General features: G+C 49.9%; 1 protein-coding gene across 50 annotated transcripts in view; it reads left to right on the top strand.

The window, feature by feature from the left end:
- The window catches only part of MADD (MAP kinase activating death domain), a 54,329-nt gene extending 36,601 nt beyond the window's left edge, over positions 1 to 17,728 (top strand). For 27 of the 50 annotated variants that reach the window (XM_060176439.1, XM_007519057.3, XM_060176453.1 and 24 more), the window contains 7 exons: positions 5,177 to 5,284; positions 11,950 to 12,114; positions 12,363 to 12,435; positions 12,555 to 12,661; positions 14,736 to 14,805; positions 16,526 to 16,572; positions 16,823 to 17,728. In XM_060176439.1, coding sequence (XP_060032422.1) covers positions 5,177 to 5,284; positions 11,950 to 12,114; positions 12,363 to 12,435; positions 12,555 to 12,661; positions 14,736 to 14,805; positions 16,526 to 16,572; positions 16,823 to 16,927 — 675 coding nt within the window. In that variant the 3' untranslated portion in view covers positions 16,928 to 17,728. The remainder of the gene's footprint in view (positions 1 to 5,176; positions 5,285 to 11,949; positions 12,115 to 12,362; positions 12,436 to 12,554; positions 12,662 to 14,735; positions 14,806 to 16,525; positions 16,573 to 16,822) is intronic. The other 23 variants (XM_060176461.1, XM_060176459.1, XM_060176458.1 and 20 more) reach the window with 1 other exon arrangement.
- The last annotated feature ends 197 nt before the right edge of the window (positions 17,729 to 17,925 follow it).

Raw genomic sequence — 17,925 nt, 5'->3', positions numbered from 1 at the left:
TCCCCAGGGGCCTTCTGTTTCATGCTAGACTCTGAAACCATTCTCATGTAGCCACTTCAGTGTTTTGTTCGTGGACCCTCAGTGGGCACAGGGCAAAAGCTTTTTCCAGGCTGGTACTGTAATACTGCATGCCCTGATCACTGGACTGACATTCCACTGATGGCGCAGAGCTGTGGTGGTGAGGCCACCAGCTCCTTAACACTGAGACATCAGCGGCACCAGGCCATGCCAGCCGTTGTGGTAATAATACTCACACACCTTTATGTACTCTCAGGTAAAAAGAAATTAAAAAAAAATTTCACTTATAAGTGCCCTTGAGAAAGCAACTAATTTTACTATGTCTCGATCATTGATGACGATATTGTTTTAGTATTCCGTGTGACATGACAGTAAATACAGAAAACATTCCCATTGTGGACCAGGATATGATGGTTGGGGAGAACTTGAATTGCAAAATGAACTGGCAGTTCCATAGGATGCCATTTTTAAAAAAGTATATCTTATTTATTGATTATTGGATAGAGATAGGGAGAGATTGAGAAGGGAGGGGGAGATAGAGACAGGGAGACGCCTGTAGTCCTGTGAAGCTTTCCCCCTGCAGGTGGGGACCAGGGGCTTGAACCTGGGTCCCTGCACACTGTAGTGTGTGCACTCACCCAGGTGCATCACCACCTGGCCCCTGGGATGCCATTTTTACTTGAAAGAATGATTGCAAAGCTAGGGTTATGTAGAGCTGGCTCTCTGGGAGACATTCCTAGAAAGTTAATACAGTGAGCCTGTCTGGGGGCGGTGGGTGGCTGTTGCAGTAGAGCGCACACATTACTGTGCATGTGTGAGGACCCAGGTCTGAACCTGGGCATCCACATGGGAGCAAAGTAAGGGGGAAGCTTCATGGGTGGTGGAACAGTGTGGTAGTATCTCTCCTCTTCTTCCTCACCTCTCTCTCAAGGAAAGAATATAAAAGAAAAATCACCACCAAGAGCAGTGGACTTCTGCAGCCACCGAATCCTAGCAATAACTCAGATGGCAAAAAGTAAAATAAACATTTCACTTTATTATTTGTGTTTATTTTTTGCCTCCAGGCTTATTGCTGGGGCTTGGTGCCTGCACTTATGAATCCATTGCTCCTGGAGGTCATTTTTCCCATATTGTTACTCTTGTTACCCTTGTTGTCATTATTATTGTTGTTATTGATGATGCTGTTGTTGGATAGGACATAAAGAAATCGAGAGCAGAGGGGAGACGGAGAAAGAAAGACAAGACACCTGCAGACCTGCTTCATTGCCTGTGAAGCAACCCCCTGCAGGTGGGGAGCTGGGGGATCGAACCGGGAACCTTATGCTGGTCCTTGCACTTTGCATCATGTGTGCTAACCTGCTGCACTACTGCCTGACCACCCCCCTTTATTATTTTTTAAAGATAGAGATGAAGGAGTAGAGAGGGAGAGAGAGAGATGTTGTATGCTTTACATTGGGTTGTTCTAGCTCTCCCCCGCCAAGAAAATTGGATCAGTCCTGCTAATTTCGCGGGCCCGCTTGGCCCCGCCCCAAGGAACCCCAAGAGGGTTCCAGAGTTCCAGAGTTGGAGAGTTAGAGAGTGCTTGGCGCCGCCGCGGGGGGAAAGAGGCAGCAGAGTTCTGCTTGGTGATTAGTTTGGTTTAGTTTATGAATCATTGATCCTGAAAAGAAATACAGCTTCCCTGCCTAGCCGTACGTCTCTGGTCGTCTCTGTTACCCGCCCGTGAAGCTAGCCCGGCCAGCTGGAGCCTCCGAATTTTAACAACAGAGAGAGAAAGAGACCAGAGTACCAAAGCTTTCTTCAGTGCAGTGGGGACTGGACTTGAACCTGGGTTGTGCATTTGGCAAAGCAACACACTATTCAAGTGAGCTACTTTGCTGCCCCAAGCCTGTTATATTTTTTTAATTGGGGGATTAATGGATTACAGTAAATACAGTTGTTGATATATGTGTCAAATTTCTTGGTGTTATGCAGAACACTGTCACCCCCAGCCTAGTTTCTCCTCCACCATCCTGCAGCAGGACCTGAAAGATGCTTCCCCTTCCAGCCCCCCCAGTCCTTTGCTTTGGTGCAACACACCAAACCCAGTCCAAGTTCTGCTGTGTGTTCCCCCTTCTTTCTTATTTCTCAACTTCTGTCCATGAGTGAGATCATCCCATATTCATCCTTCTCTTTTTGGCTGATCTCACTTAACATGATTCCTTCAAGCTCCATGCAAGATGAAGTCAAGAAGGTAAAATCATCATTCTTAATAGCTGAGTAGTATTCCATTGTGTATATAGACCACAACTTTCTCAGCCACTCCTCTGTTACTGGACACTTACATTGCTTCCAGGTTTTGGCAAATTGTGCTGTTATGAACATAGGTATACACAGATTTTATTTGGATGAGTATGTTTGATTCCTCAGGATGTTTTAAGGAACACATCTGACAGTATTTATTATCTATGATGAAATTCAAGGTTTAAAAAGTATTTACTAGAGAGGATAGAAAGAGAGAAACCAGTGCGTCCCTGTGGCACTTGTCATGCCAGGGATTGAACTCTGTACTGGGGATCAAACTCTGGACATCATGTTTGAGAGTTCAGTGTTTCATCTGCTGTGTCACCCGATAGACCACAAGAAAATCAAACTTTTTAAAAAATGTACTATACTAGGGAAATAAGGGTTATAAGACAGTTGTCACGTGAGTATGACTTCTTACCTCCCCACGATGGATAGCTGCATACCACTCCCAACCTAGGTTCACCAGTCTGTGTAAAGTGAGAAGTATCAAATCAATCTGTGGGTTTGAATACACATGACCCTCCATTTCTTTTTTTCTTTTTTTGCCTCCACGGTTATTGTTGGGGCTTGGTGTCTGTACAATGAATCCACTGCTCCTGGAGGCTATTTTTTCACTTTTGTTGTTGCCCTTGTTGTTTGTCGTTGTTGGTTAGGACTGAGAGAAATGGAGAGAGGAGGGGAAAACAGAGAGGGGAAGGGAAAGATAGACACCTGCAGACCTGCTTCACCGCCTGTGAAGTGGACCCCCCCCTGCAGGTGGGGAGCCTGGGGCTTGAACCGGGATCCCTGAGCTGGTCCTTGCACTTTCCGCCTTGTATGCTTAACCCACTGCGCTACCACCCAGATCGCATGACCCTCCATTTCTAAAAAAAGGAGACATTTGATTGTTTTGTTTTGTTTTGCTCTGTTGAGGTAGTGTTTGTTTACAGGAGTGTATATGTTTTAGATGAAGCATTTCATCTCTCCAAATTGTCAGCTCCCACCCACCCCCAAAAAAGAAAGAAAATGAGACATTGATTAGCTTTTCTATTTTTGAAAATAATTTTATTTATTTATTTATTATTTTTATTTTTATATTTATTTTTTCCCTTTTGTTGCCCTTGTTGTTTTATTGTTGTAGTTATTATTGTTGTTGTTGTTGTTGGATAGGACAGAGAGAAATGGAGAGAGGGAGGGGAAGACAGAGAGGAGGAGAGAAAGATAGACACCTGCAGACCTGCTTCACCGCCTGTGAAGCGACTCCCCTGCAGGTGGGGAGCCGGGGTTCGAACCGGGATCCTTATGCCTGTCTTTGTGCTTTGCGCCACCTGCGCTTAGCCCTCTGTACTACAGCCCAACTCCCAATAATTTTATTTATTATCTTTATTTATTGGATAGAGACAATAAGAAATCAAGAGGGAAGGGAAATATTAATATAATGTATGGATTTTTTAAAATTTAATTAATTATTCCCTTTTTTTGCCTTTGTTGTTTTTATTGTTGTAGTTATTGTTGTTATTGATGTCGTCATTGTTGGATAGGACAGAGAGAAATGGATAGAAGAGGGGAAGACAGAGAGGGGGAGAGAAAGATAGACACCTGCAGGTCTGCTTCACCACTTGTGGAGCGACTGACTCCCTTGCAGGTGGGGAGCCGGGGGCTTGAGCCAGGATCCTTGTGCCTGTCCTTGCACTTTGCACTACGTGCACTTAACCCGCAGCGCTACCGCCCGACTCCCATTAATACTTTTAAAATATTTATCAGATGAGGAGATAGCACAGTGGTTATGCAGAATAACTTCCAAGCATGAATACGGTTTCTTTTTCTAAAATATTTTATTTTAATGTGTGAGATACAAAGAGAAAGACCAAAGCACTGTTCAGCTGTGGCTTGTGGTGGTGCTGAGAATTGAACCTGGGACCTCAGAGCCTCAGCATACATGAGGTTTCAAAGTCCCAGATTCAGTACCCCATACCACAATAAGTCAGAACTGATCAGTGCTTTGCTGGCAGGGGGGAGACAAAAAGAAGAGGAAATGACTTATTTATCATGCAAGAGACCAGAACACTGCTCAGCTCTAGTGTAAGGGGCTTCTGGGGCATTAGACCTGCAAGTTCTATGCTCAAATAGTCTGGGCTATCTTCCTAGTGTGCTCATTCGTTCTCTCTCTATGTATGTATGCATGTGTATATATACATTTTACTACCAGTATCATTGCTGGGGCTCAGTGCCTGCTCAGTTCCACCATTCTTGGCAGCCACTTTTTCTTTTCTGATAGAGGGTGGTGAGAGACAGGGAGGGGAAAAAGAGAGGAGAAACATCTACAGTTCTACTCTGCCGCTTATAAAGTTTTCCCCCCATAAGCAGGGACAAGGGTCAACCAGTTAAACCACCCCCCACTCCCTTGCTAATACTTTTTAGTGGCATATAAGATTGCTAAGATCAGGGAGTTGGGCGGTAACGCAGCAGGTTAAGCGCACGTGGTGCGAAGTGCAAAGACCGGCATAAGGATCCCGGTTCAAGCCCGTAACTCCCCACCTTCAGGAGAGTCACGTCACAGGCAGTGAAGCAAGTCTGCAGGTGTCTGTCTTTCTCTCCCCCCTCTGTCTTCCCCATCTCTCTCCATTTCGCTCTTTCCTATCTAACAACAATGACAACATTAATAACTACAACAACAACAATAAAAACAAGGGCAACAAAAGGGAAAATAAATAAATAAAAATTTTTTAAACAAGATTGCTAAGATAAAAAAGTCTTGAGATTTTTCTAGTGACCAGAAGACACTATCGAGGGAGTGAATAGGAACTTAACTGCTGAGCGTGGGCTTCTCAATCCAGAGCACTATGAGAGGGATGTGTGTATGCACATCTGTAACAGACTTCTCTTTCCTCAGAACGGGCGAGACCTCTCTATCCGGTCCAGTGGCAGCCGGCACATGAAGAAACAGACATTCGTGGTACACGCTGGAACAGACACAAATGGAGACATCTTCTTCATGGAGGTAGGTGCCTGCTTCTGTCGGGGCCCAGGTGAGCACCCCAGCATCAAAAGGAACTCACAGAACTGATGCCAGAATAGTCTTTCCATTTACCTCATCATCTCGACCTAGCTAGTATTAGATTAACAGACTCTTGTGGGAAATAAATGAATGTGCTAGATGGCTTCCCATCATTTCTTGAACATAAATAACTGAATAGGCAAGAGAGTCATGCTGTCCATAAGTCAGAGCAGCACACAGAGTGGGCAGGAGGAATGGTGCTCATTCTTACACTGATCTCAAGGTTTCCCATCTGTCTCACCCCTTCCTCTTGTAAATAGCCACCTTTTGGGAGTCGGGCGGTAGTGCAGTGGGTTAAGTGCAGGTGGTGCAAAATGCAAGGACCAGTGTAAGGATCCCAGTTTGAGCCCCTGGCTCCCCACCTGCAGGGGAGTCACTTCACAAGCGGTGAAGCAGGTCTGCAGGTGTTTGTCTTTCTCTCCCCCTCTCTGTCTTCCACTCTTCTCTCCATTTCTCTCTGTCCTATCCAACAACAACAACGACATCAGTAATAACAATGAAACAACATGGCAACAAAAATAAAATAAAATAAAGAAAAAAGAAAAAAAATAAATAATAAAAAAGAAAAAGAAAAAAAGATTTATTTAAAAAAAATAGCCACGTTTTATTTATTATTTTGCCACCAGGATTATCACTGGAACTCAGTACCTGCACAACTCCACCGTGTCCAGCAGCCATCCCCCACCCCCTCTTCTTTCATCTAGATAGAGGGTGAGAGGTGGGGAGACACAGAGAGAAGGGGAGACACTGCAGCACCACTTGTGAAGCTTCCCCTCTGCATGAGCTCCCATGTGATGGCCCAGGGCTTGAGCCCAGGAACCACCTGTTATCAGATCGCTTTTGTGTCTGGTGGTTTGTTTTTTTTTTAATATTTGTGTATTTATTCCCTTTTGTTGCTCTTATTGTTTTATTATTGTTATTGAAGTCATCGTTGGATAAGACAGAGAGAAACGGAGGAGGGGAAGACAGAGAGGGGGAGAGAAAGACAGACACCTGCAGACCTGCTTCACTGCCTGTGAAGGGACTCCCCTGCAGGTGGGGAGCCAGGAGCTTGAACTGGAATCCTTATGCCGGTCCTTGTGCTTCACGCCACGTGTGCTTCACCTGCCTACCCTCTGTGCTACCTCCCGACTCCCGTGGTTTTTTTTTGTTTTTGTTTTTTTTTAATGCAGGTAGAACAAACTTTGAACAGAAACCCTCACTTTTCTCTTTCCTTATAGAAAGGCTGCACATCATTGTCACTCATCTGTCCCTTATTTTCTCAGTAAAAAAAATTCCTGGAGATCTTCTGTATCAGTACAGAAGCAAAGCTTTTATTTCTATGCAGTATTCATGGTGAGTAATTTTTTAGTCAGTGAATTCAGCTGTACTCTTGGTTTCCTTCCAGGTTTTTGCTGTCACTCATAGTATTACTGTGAATGAAACCATGTCTGCTTCATCTCCTACTCGTGCAGATCTAAGAGTTCCTGGGGGGTTAGGGAGTTAGTGCAAATTGTTACATCACAGAACTCATATGCCGGAGGCCCCAGTGGTCACAGGTTTATACCAGAGCTAAATAGCATGCTCAGTCTCTCTCCTCTTAAAGCAAATATATATGTGTGGAGGGTATACATATATGTATATAAAACAAAGCTTTACAGCCTGGGGGGTGGCACAGCGCTCAAGGTCTGGGATGCATTGCACATACCAAAGTGATACTCTTGCCTGTTGTCTCTCTCTTTGCCTTTCTCGCTCATTAAATAAAATATATCCTGGGAAGAAGGAAGGAAGGGAAGGAGGGAGGGAGGGACTTTTAGAGGTGGGATGGCTGGGCCAGAGGGGAAACACAATTGTAATTTTGGTTGGTGTGAATCTGAAGTTGCTCTTAGTATAGAATAGTCTCCCTCTGCCCACCCATCCCCCAATATCCCATTTTGTTGAAAGACTGTGTCCTGTGGGGAGTGGGGCGGTGGCGCAGCAGGTTAAGTGCACATGGCGTAAAGTGCAAGGACTGGCGTAAGGATCCCGGTTCGAGCCCCCAGCTCTCCACCTGCAGGGGAGTCTCTTCACAGGCGGTGAAGCAGGTCTACAGGTGTCTGTCTTTCTCTCCCCCTCTCTGTCTTCCCCTCCATTTCTCTCTGTCCTATCCAACAACATTGACATCAATAAACACAACAATGTTAAACAACAAGGGCAACAAAAGGGAAAATAAATATTTAAAAAAAATTTTTTAAATAGTTAAAAAAAAAAAAAGAATGTGTCCTGTGAATTCTCTCTCATTCTGGATTTGTTTGCTAATTGTATCTCCTTGGCTTTGTTGAACATGTTATCATTTTTTAAAAATCTTTATTTTATTAATTGGATAGAGACAGCCAGAAATCAAAGGGGAAAGGGGAAATAGAAAGGAAGAGAGAGACAGACACCTGTAACACTGCTTCACCACTCACAAAGTTTTCCCCCTGCAGGTGGGACCAGGGGCTCAAATCTGGGTCCTTACATTTTGTAACCTGGGCACTCAACCACCACCCAGCCCCTTTCAATTGTAATTTCATGTAGGCTAGTAGTTCAATATAAAGACTTACTCAGCTTCAGATTCCATATTTTGCCCAGAACACTTCGTAGCTGGTGCTGTGTATTTCCTGTTCCATCATGTTGTTGCCTCACTCCTGGAGGTCCCTGGGTTCAGAGGGCAGCTGATTTATCCTCACTAACCTTGTGGTTTTAATCATTTCATCTTTGTCTTATAGCTTCCTTTCCTTTCCTTTTTTCTTTTCTACTTTCTTCCTCCCTTCCTTCCTTCCTTCCTTCCTTCCTTCCTTCCTTCCTTCCTTTCTTGAGCATTGCTTACTTAACTCTGGCTTGTGGTGGTGCAGGGGATTGAACTTGGGACTCAGAAGCCTCCACCCCATCATGCATATTTTTATTTTGCCTCCAGGGTTATTGCGGGGGCTTGGTGCCTGCACTATGAACCCACTACTCCTGAAAGATATTTTCCCCATTTTTTGTTGTCCTTGTTGTTGTTATTGCTGTTGTTGTTGTTGGATAAAACAGAGAGAAATCAAGAGAGGAGGGGAAGTCAGAGAAGGGGAGAGAATGATAGACACCTGCAGACCTGCTTCACCATTTGTGTGAAACAAACATCCTACAGATAGGGAGCCAGGGACTCAAACCAGGACCCTTGTGCCGGTCCATGCACTTTATGCCATGTGCGCTTAACCCACTGTGCTACCACCCAGCCCCCTCATCATGCAGATTTCTTTTGTACTTTTTTTTTCATGTAGTTGAATTCGTCGTTGCCTTTATGGCTCCTGGATTTTGAGTCACAGTTAGAAACCTCCTGCCAAAAAAAAAAAAAAAAAAAAGAAACATCCTGCCTTACTCCAGGATTGTAAAGCAAGTTGACCATATTTTTATTTCTGTATTATTAATTCTAAATTAAGGTCTCTCCTAAGTACCCAGAAGGGCCAAATGCAACTTTTCTATAACATAGTAAAATTTCAAGGTTTGTAAGTGTTTCTGTTAAGTTTAGGTGAATTAGATTTTCACACCCACAACATCGGGGTTTATTGATGGGAGCCAGGGCACAAGCACATGCGCAGATGTCACTGCAGAATATTAGAATTTGTGGCAGCGACTTTCAGGTGATTCTTGCCCTTTGTCTTGTCCTTACAAAGATAAACCTCTCCAGATGATTCCTTTAAGCATATGCCTCTCTCTCTCATCACTACTAAGAGGCACCTCATATGAAGCCCTGGGAGTTTGGTGTGGACCCATCACTTCCTGGGTGCCTCACCCTCTAAGTACTGCCCTGCCAGGCCCATCATCAGTTGGCTACTGTGAGGTCACCTTGGCCCTTCCCCTCGCACAGCCCGCTGGATGCCCAATCAGCCAGATAGCGATGTGCAAAAATGTACAGACCCTCCTTAATTATGAAAGTAAAGCAGCGTACGTAGTAAAAGCTTTCATCCGGGGCAGGGGCATGACTCAGTGGTATAATGCCTCCCTTTCATGCATGAGACCCTGAGTCCAATCCCCAACACCACTTGAGAGGCCCACAGAGACAAAAGTGCAAGGCTTGGAGGTGGTTAGATAGCAGAACCAAATGGGGAGACTCTTCTTCTTCTAGCATTTGCCCTTCTTCCGTAGCCAGTCAACAGCGGCAGGTTGAGCCTGATGTAAAGTTTCGAGACCTCCTTTGAATCTGGAGAGGTGGCAGTCGTTGACTATGTGGGTCATAGTCTGTCTGTAGCCGCAGGGGCAGTTTGGGTCGTCTCTGGCTCCCCAGCGATGGAACATAGCGGCGCACCGGCCATGGCCTGTTCGATAGCGATTGAGGAGGGCCCAATCTAGGTTCAAGCCTCAGAACCACATGGGAGACCATGGGCAGTGCCAAGGATGAAAAAGGAGGAATACTTCATAGATTCATGGATGGTGTGTCTCTGTCTCAAAAGTGTGTGTGTGTGTGTGTGTGTGTGTGTGTGTGTGTGTGTGTGTATGTGTGTGTGAGAGAGAGAGAGAGAGAGGGAGAGAGAGAGGGAGAAAATTGAATCAGGAAGCTGACTCAGCATTACTGCACATGTGTGAGGCCCTGAGTTCAATCCCCAGCACTGTATTAAAAATAAAAATGACCTGGGAGTCAGGCAGTAGGACAGCATGCTATTTTTAGTAGGTTTATTTATGAGGCCCAAGAGGTAGAACAGTATCTAGAACTTTGGACTTCAAAAAGCATGAGGTCCCCAGTTCAATCCCTGCATTGCATGTGGCAGAGTGATGCTCTGGTGTTTTCTCTTTCTCTCTCTCATCTTAATAAATCAATAAATCTGGGAAAGAGCATATATACGTCAGCTTTTTGTGTGTTTTTTTTTAACTATTGAGAGAGAACTAGAGCACTACTTACTGTGGAAAATGCAGTGCTGGGGATCAAACTTGTGAATCCAACACTTTCTCTACTGTGCCACCTCCCAGGCATCTCCCTCTATTTCTTATATCATATTGGTGTTGTATAACTACTGGACACTTTTGTTCTTGTTTTAGTTTGTTACTAACCAGGGTTTCACTGCTCTGGGCCAACTTTATCAGATAGAAAAAGAGAGATTGAGACAGAAAAAGGGAGGGAGGGCAGGAAACTGTAGCGCTGAAGCTTCCCCGAATATACTGGAGGCTGGGCACAAACCTGGGTGGCACACATGACAAAGCAAACGCCCTTCTGTCTGAGCTGTCTCACGAGCTCACTAGGACACTTTCTGTGGGCCTGGATTTGTTCTAAGTGTTTTGTGTACATTGACTGATTTCATATTCACAGTAATTTCATGAGACTACTCGTCTCCTCATCTTAACCTCACATTTGAGCAAAGGCAAACGCAATGAACTTGCTTGAGATGACACAGCTAAGGAAGAGATCTCAGCCAAGGCAGTCTGTGGCAGTAACCACTGTGTGTGGTAGTACCCTCTGTAATCACAGAAGCCATCAGATTAGATGGGCAGTAAATGCAAGGGCAGTAAATGCCTTTTCATTGGTATCACCTTATGGTTTTGCAGCAGGCACTGTCCATGTGCCATTTATGTAATTAATAAGGATAAAAGCAGAGAGAAGTTAAGAGGGAAAGTGGATCCCACCAATGTGTCCTGGAGCTCCGATTCCCCAGGACCTTGCCCTACTAGGGAAAGAGAGAGACAGGCTGGGAGTATGGATCGACCTGCCAACACCCATGTTCAGCGGGGAAGCAATTACAGAAGCCAGACCTTCCACCTTCTGCGTCCCACAATGACCTTGGGTCCATACTCCCAGAGGGATAAAGAATAGGAAAGCTATCAAGGGAGGATATGGGATACGGAATTCTGGTGGTGGGAATTGTGTGGAGTTGTACCCCTCTTATCCTATGGTTTTGTCGGTGTTTGATTTTTATAAATAAAAAAAATAGTAAAAAATTTTTTTTTTAAAGAGGGAAAGCGGAGGGGGACACACACCTGCAGCACTGCTTCACTGCTCTTGGGGACTGGAGGCTTGAACCCTTGTCCTTGAATCAACGCTATAACATGTGTGCTCAACCAGGTGCACCATCACCTAGCCCTTATGTAAATTTTTTATGTAATTATTTTTTAAAAACAAATGTTTATGCCTGGCTACGGGAGACAGCATAAGGGTTATGCAAAAAAAACTTTTTTTTAATAAAGATTTTATTTATTTAGGAGAAAGATAGGAAGAGAGAGAAAGAACCAGACATCACTCTGGCACATGTGCTGCCGGGGATCGAACTCGGGACCTCATGCTTGAGAGTCCAAGGCTTTATCACTATGCCACCTCCTGGACCACGCAAAAAGACTTTCATGCCTGCAGCTCTGAATTCCAGTTCATCCCCAGCACCACTGTAAGCCAGAGCTGGGCAGTGCTCTGGTGTATGTGTCTTTCTCGGCCTCTCTCTCATTGAAATAAAATAAATTTAAAAAAATTTAAATAGATAAATAAGCCTGGTGGACATGTTATGCCCAGAAGTGCTGTATATGTCCCTCTCCCTGAGGGGGACTGAGGGAACAGGGCCGAGCCTGCTCCAGGGCCGCCCCCACCCCCTCCCCTGCGTAGAGGAGCCTGGCAGAGCCCCTGCAGCACGCCGTGCCCCCTTCACCGCCAGGTGTGTGACGACTGCGTGGTGCTGAGAAGCAACATCGGGACGGTGTATGAGCGTTGGTGGTACGAGAAGCTCATCAACATGACCTACTGTCCCAAGACCAAGGTGCTGTGCTTGTGGCGCAGGAATGGCTCGGAGACGCAACTCAACAAGTTCTACACCAAGAAGGTACCTGTGCAGAGGGGTGGGGCCCAGGGGTTGGGGAGGGCTGCATTTCTGTCAGGGAAGGTGGAACGTCAGAATCCCCACCTGGAACCCTACTCTGACCTCAGGCTGCTGGGAGAGGGGGCTGTGGGCAGCAGCCCTTAGGGGCCTGGCCTTGGGGAAGCCGTCAGCAGCTGTGGTGCCCAGAGCAGGGACTAGACTGGGGGAGGCTGGTGTGGCGGCACAACTGACTGTCCCCTCTTGTGCCGCAGTGTCGTGAGCTGTACTATTGCGTGAAAGACAGCATGGAGCGTGCTGCCGCCCGCCAGCAGAGCATCAAACCTGGTGAGAGAAGAGATGATGCCCTTGTCCCCGTCAGTCCTGCGGAGGGCAGGGGCCCAGCAAGGTGGCCAGACTGTGGAGCTCCCACCTCCTCACGGAACTGATCGCCTCCTTCCTCACAGGACCGGAGCTCGGTGGCGAGTTCCCTGTGCAGGACATGAAGACTGGCGAGGGTGGCCTGCTGCAGGTCACCCTAGAAGGGATCAACCTCAAGTTCATGCACAACCAGGTAGGTACGAACGGTGGCACACGGCTCCCGGCCCCGTGGTTCCATGCACAGTAGGGACCAGTGTCCAGCCCCTCAGGCGTCCCCGGGGAGCATGAGACGGGGCCTGTGGGGGGACTGCAGCAGCCGGAGCTGGGAGAAAGCAGAGCAAAGGGGAGGGTACAACACTGTTGGGGACGGACCTCCCTGGAGATGCAGCTGTGTGGCTGGGCTCCCCTGCCCCCCACTGTTAGATGCAGCAGTGTGAGTGGGAGCGTCTCCCTTGGCCCTTCTCCGCAGCGTCCACTCCCCCCAACCCCAGGGTGTGCTTCCGCTTGGTGGTTCCGCTTCCGAGAGTCTAGACCAGCGCCCTCCCGGCGTGTCCCTGGCGTGTGTGTCGCTCGTTGTGTGCGCGTATCTCTGTTCCTTCTGGATTGTGCGTGTTGGTTTGCTTTCTTCTCCTGCTGATTCTTCTTCTTCCTGTTCTCTTCCCTCCTCTGGGCTGCCCCCACCCCCAGCTCTGCCCCAGGGTCCCTCTCTTGACTGGGGAGCATCTCAGGAGATATCTTTTCGCTCATTGTGCTTCCATCATAGCAGCTGACTCTTTGTGTTTTGTTTTCCTTCTTGGTCTTCTAACACAGTGTTACTTTTTCTCTCAGTGGACCTCCCTTACGTTAATTCCTTTCTGAGGCCAGCGCAGCATCCCGGGCCGTTCCCCATTCTGACTCTTCACACAAGTGCCTTCCTGCCCCTCCTGGGCCACCTCCTTGAGCTTCTGAGCCAGAGCTCCTTGAAGCAGCAGGCACCCAGGGAGATGACCCTTCGGGTTCTGTGGCCTTCTCTCTCCATGCGCCATTTCAGTGATCTCTCTTTCTGGAGTCTAGCCCAGCAGCTGTGATGTGGGGGAAGCATTTGCTCAGGCGTCCTGGCAATGTATTTGCAGTTACCTGTCTGTTGTCAGGATAGGAATATGCTCAGTGTACACTCAAGGCCCAGGAGCATCCCAGAGAGAGGCTCAGTCTGTGAAGTATGAGGTCAGGCCTGCTTGGCTACTTTTCTGGGCACATCAAGAGGAGTCATCTTCACATGCTTATATTTTAGTGGCTTTTCCCTGACACCTCACCTTCTGAAGAAAGGATCATGTTAAGCCCTCCCTTCTTCCAGGTGTCCCTATCCGCCAAAAGCCTCTTTCAAATAACTGCAGTGGCCGTCATGAAGCATGTGCCGACCAACCTGTTGCTGAAGGCTTTGCCCCAGAGAACAAGAGGTCCCCCAGAGACAGGGAGTCCCCCCTGACTGACAGTGAGATGGGGGGGCCTTCAGGGTCCCAGCCCTACCGTGCCAGATTAAGGAAGCCCTCCTCCCCGATGGGTGGAGTTAGCCATGTTGGCAGAGCCGGTAGGAGAAACCTGGACTCGAGCTAGAACGCAGCCAGGTTCAGAGCCCTGCTGCTAAGTCCGCGGGCAGACTGTGCTCATCCATGCAGCGGCAGGGAGGGAAATGCTAGACCCACAGAGGCAGGGCCACAGACAGTGCCCCAAGCGGGCGCTCCTGAGCAGTAGCCGTGGTGGTTATCGCCGTGTGCTTCCCGGGAGAGCCTGGATCCTGTTGCAAGGAAGACTCCAACACCTCCCACCCCAAGGACAGTCCGAGGGGAGCTTTGTGCCCGTGCCAGCCCTCTGCGCCGGAGGAGGATGCATGGAAGGGTAGAGCCAACGGGCTGCGTGAGGGGGGCCCACCCGGGGCACAGTACCCTACCAGCACTGCCCTGGGCATGAGATATGGGTGGGCAGCCCAGGCCAGCAGAGGGGCCTTTGGGTTGGGTTTGACCATTAAAACTAACGCCTTCATTTCTCTCCCATGCTTTCTCCTCCGGCCAGGAGCGGAAGGTACACGCCCTTTCTGCTTTCTTCGCTTCTTAGCGCTTTTGAGTTGCGTGTGGTGCGTGTGCGTGCACGCGTGTGTGGATTCTTCTGTCCTCCTTTCGGGAACCTAGGTGTTCTGCGTGCGGTGGGGCTGTAGTTGGGAGAGCAGGCTCTGTGGGGCTAGGCAGGAGCTCCCGGCCTCACCCCACCCTCCCTCCCTCCCTCTCTTGCAGGTTTTCATAGAGCTGAATCACATTAAAAAGTGCAATACAGTTCGAGGCGTCTTTGTCCTGGAGGAATTTGGTAATTACACTATTTTGCTCTTAGGTCTGGACTCTCACGGCAGTAACTCAAACCTCGGAGCTCCAGAGGTGGGAATGGAGGCAGAGAGGTGCGGCCCTGCAGGGAGGGCAGGAGCCGCAGGGAGGACCAGGGCCCACCCAGGGAAGAGAGGGCCAGAGAAAGGACAGCCAGAGGCCGCTGGGTCTCACTGACAGTGCTCCAGAGGCTCAGAGAGCTGGGGCCACCATCCCCTATGCGGGCAGCCGGCGCTCCCCGTGCTCTGCTGTGTCATGTCGCCTGCTGCCATCCCTCGACCCGAGCAGCCCTTCCCAGCCCTGGTGCCACTCTGGCTTTTATGGTGGGTGGGACAGACAGACTCACTCTAAGCGGGCAGAGAAGCCTAGAGGGGCAGTTGTAGTGGGAGAGGGGGGCCTGGGAGCCAGGCGTCCCCCAGCCCCGGGCTGAGGAGTGGCCCAGAGGGTCCTCACCCTGGGGCTTTGAGTTCCTGCTGTGTCTGTGCTTCATTCTCTGCCCCTCATCGCTGCTATGAAAACCTTCCTTCTCCAGCAGGTAAAGTGACCGCAGCTCGGCTGTGCTGCCTCTGCCCGGGCCCCGGCCTTGGGCCCTGTGGCGGGCGGGCGGGCGGGCGGGCCGGGTCCTTCCGTCATCCAGCCAGCTGCTCACATTGCCAGTTTGTCTGCCCCCTTGCCCTCCCTGCCCCCCCCCCCCCCCCCGTCCTCTTAGGAGCTGAGTTCTCCCCTCGTGTGCTCCACTCTCTCTTCTGCCTGAGGGATGTTTGGGGTACTCTTCCAGCTCAGGAGAAGGCCCTGAGTTTATCCCCTGTTACCTGTGCTCCTGCACTCCCCACCTCCCCACCCAGTTCTCCCTCCCAGGGTCAGAAGAAGCCGTGACCAACTCTCCTCTTACCTTTTCGTCCCCCACCCGGGGGGATACCACGCCCCTCTGCTCCCAGTCTTGGGGACCCGATGCTGGCTGAGCCTGGGGGCCTCGCTCCTTCCTCTGGCCCAGCGGAAGCCCTGCATGGCTGGGCAGGGGTGACTCTTGGTCTTGCATCCTGGGCTGTGGACTGTGTGTGTGCCTGATGCTCCCTGTCCCTGCTCCTGGGTGCTGTACTCGCCTGTCCCTCCGCTCAGTGTGTCTGCTCCAGAGCCCTTCGACGCTCTCCCTCACACGGCAGGTCTGGGCCTCTCCTGCCACTCAGGGAAGGACCCGGACAGGTCCAGTGGGTTTAGGGTCATGCCACTCCTTCCTCTAGCCTCAGACCCCTCCGTGTAGGGGTCGGGAGCAGGGGACCATGTTTAATACCAGCAGGCTGGTGACAGGGACAAGTTGTCGGGCATCTCAGCAAGGTGAGGCACTGCCCCAGTCTGGAGAGCCCCATTGTGGCTCCTTGGGGCCCTGGACTGGGCTGGTGAGGGGCCAACCTGCTGACCTGCTGCACCCAGACTGCGGCTTCCGTGGGCGTGGAGGAGTCCCCTCACAGAAGTGAGGGAGCCCAGAGCTGCTGCAGACCTCCAGGGCCTATGAGGACTCGGGGGAGCTGCGGCCTCCCATCCAGCAGGGCTCTCCAGCAGCCACTGGACCATAGCAGCTGTTGGGAGAGGCCACCGCTGAGGGGAAGGGGAGAGACCCAGCTGCCAGGCGCTGCTGCCTGGGGAGCCTGACACTGTCACTCTTAGTTTTGACCTCTCTGTTTTGTCTCTTGCCCGTCCGGTTTTAGTTCCTGAAATTAAAGAAGTGGTGAGCCACAAGTACAAGACACCAATGGTGAGTGTGCTGCTCGCCTGGCCAGCTCTGCCGCCCCCAGGCTGCGCAGGGCTCCCTGGGGACCTCCAGACAGGTGTAGAGGGAGGGAGGCTAGGGATAGCCCCTGAGCCTAACACCCTCTCGCTGCCCCTGGAGTTGAGTCCAGTCTCTCAGCCCCCAGAGAGCCACGCAGATTGGTCCCCTCTCCCTCCAGCCAGCTCTGAGGCCTTACTGGGTGTGGCCAACCCACCTGGTTTTCTCTCTCCTCTAGGCTCATGAGATCTGCTACTCTGTGTTGTGTCTCTTCTCGTATGTGGCTGCGGTTCGTAGCAGTGAGGAGGATCTCAGAACCCCACCCCGACCTGTGTCAAGCTAACGGAGAGGGCTCCAGGCCACCCCAGCCGGGGCCGCCATCCCACGTGCACCACACTGCTATGGCCGACACGTGTGTTCTCTGCCAGCCCCTCCCTGTGGCTTAGTTGGGTTCCAGTTCTGTGTCTCTCAGTGTGTCTTAGTGTGTGTCACAGGGCTTAGCTAGTCCTTTTCACCTTCTCCCCCTCACTTTCCAGAAGTTCAGCCTATTATCCCCACAGAGGGAGAGGGAGAGAGAGTGTATATGTGTGTGTTGGGTCAGTGACTTCTAAAGGACTTATTCTGGGCCGGCAGAAGCCTGCATTGTGTGTCCTTGAGACAATTTGTTTTGTGGTCCCATGTCCTTGGCATGTTAACCCTGCAGGGCAGGACCCTACTCTGAGTCCACTGTGCCAGTGGGAAGTTTGGGGCCTGTCCCCTCAGAGGGAAAGGGAGGAAGAGCTAAGGGAGGGGTGAGCCCCCCACCTCCCACCTCCCGCTTCCTCACACATTTCCCTGACTGGCATCAGCTGAAGCAGGACCTTGGGCTGCTTCATGCTGAGCAGTGATTCCCCTCTGATCAGCCTCACCTTTGACTGATAAAACATGCTGGCTGGGAGTAGGAGAGTCCCAGCACCACTAGATGTCCTACCCAGAGGCCACACTCAGCGTGCACCTTGTGCTGCCCGACTCCAGCCCTGGGTGCCAGAAGGAAGGACGGTGTGGCATGGGCAGGAGATCCATGTAAATATTTCAGCCCCACGTTATTTATAGAAAATGTACAGAAGAGTGGATGTGAAATAAATGTCCCTTAAGTCCCCTCTGGCTTCCGCCTGCCTGGTATTAAGTGGTGCCTTTTTCAGCGCGGGTCCGAGGAAGGCAGCCCCTGAACTCTGAGGGCGTCCAGGCCGGAGCATGGAGGCCACACCCACCAGGGCTGCTGTGCTGTAAACTGGCCGAGAGTGGGAGCAGCCTGCTGGGCTGTGAACTGGGCAGGGATCAGTTTAGCCACAGGAAGAACCC

Source organism: Erinaceus europaeus, chromosome 17 (genome assembly GCF_950295315.1).
Source record: "Erinaceus europaeus chromosome 17, mEriEur2.1, whole genome shotgun sequence".
Classification (NCBI taxonomy): domain Eukaryota; kingdom Metazoa; phylum Chordata; class Mammalia; order Eulipotyphla; family Erinaceidae; genus Erinaceus; species Erinaceus europaeus.
This window is presented reverse-complemented; position numbering and strand designations above follow the sequence as displayed.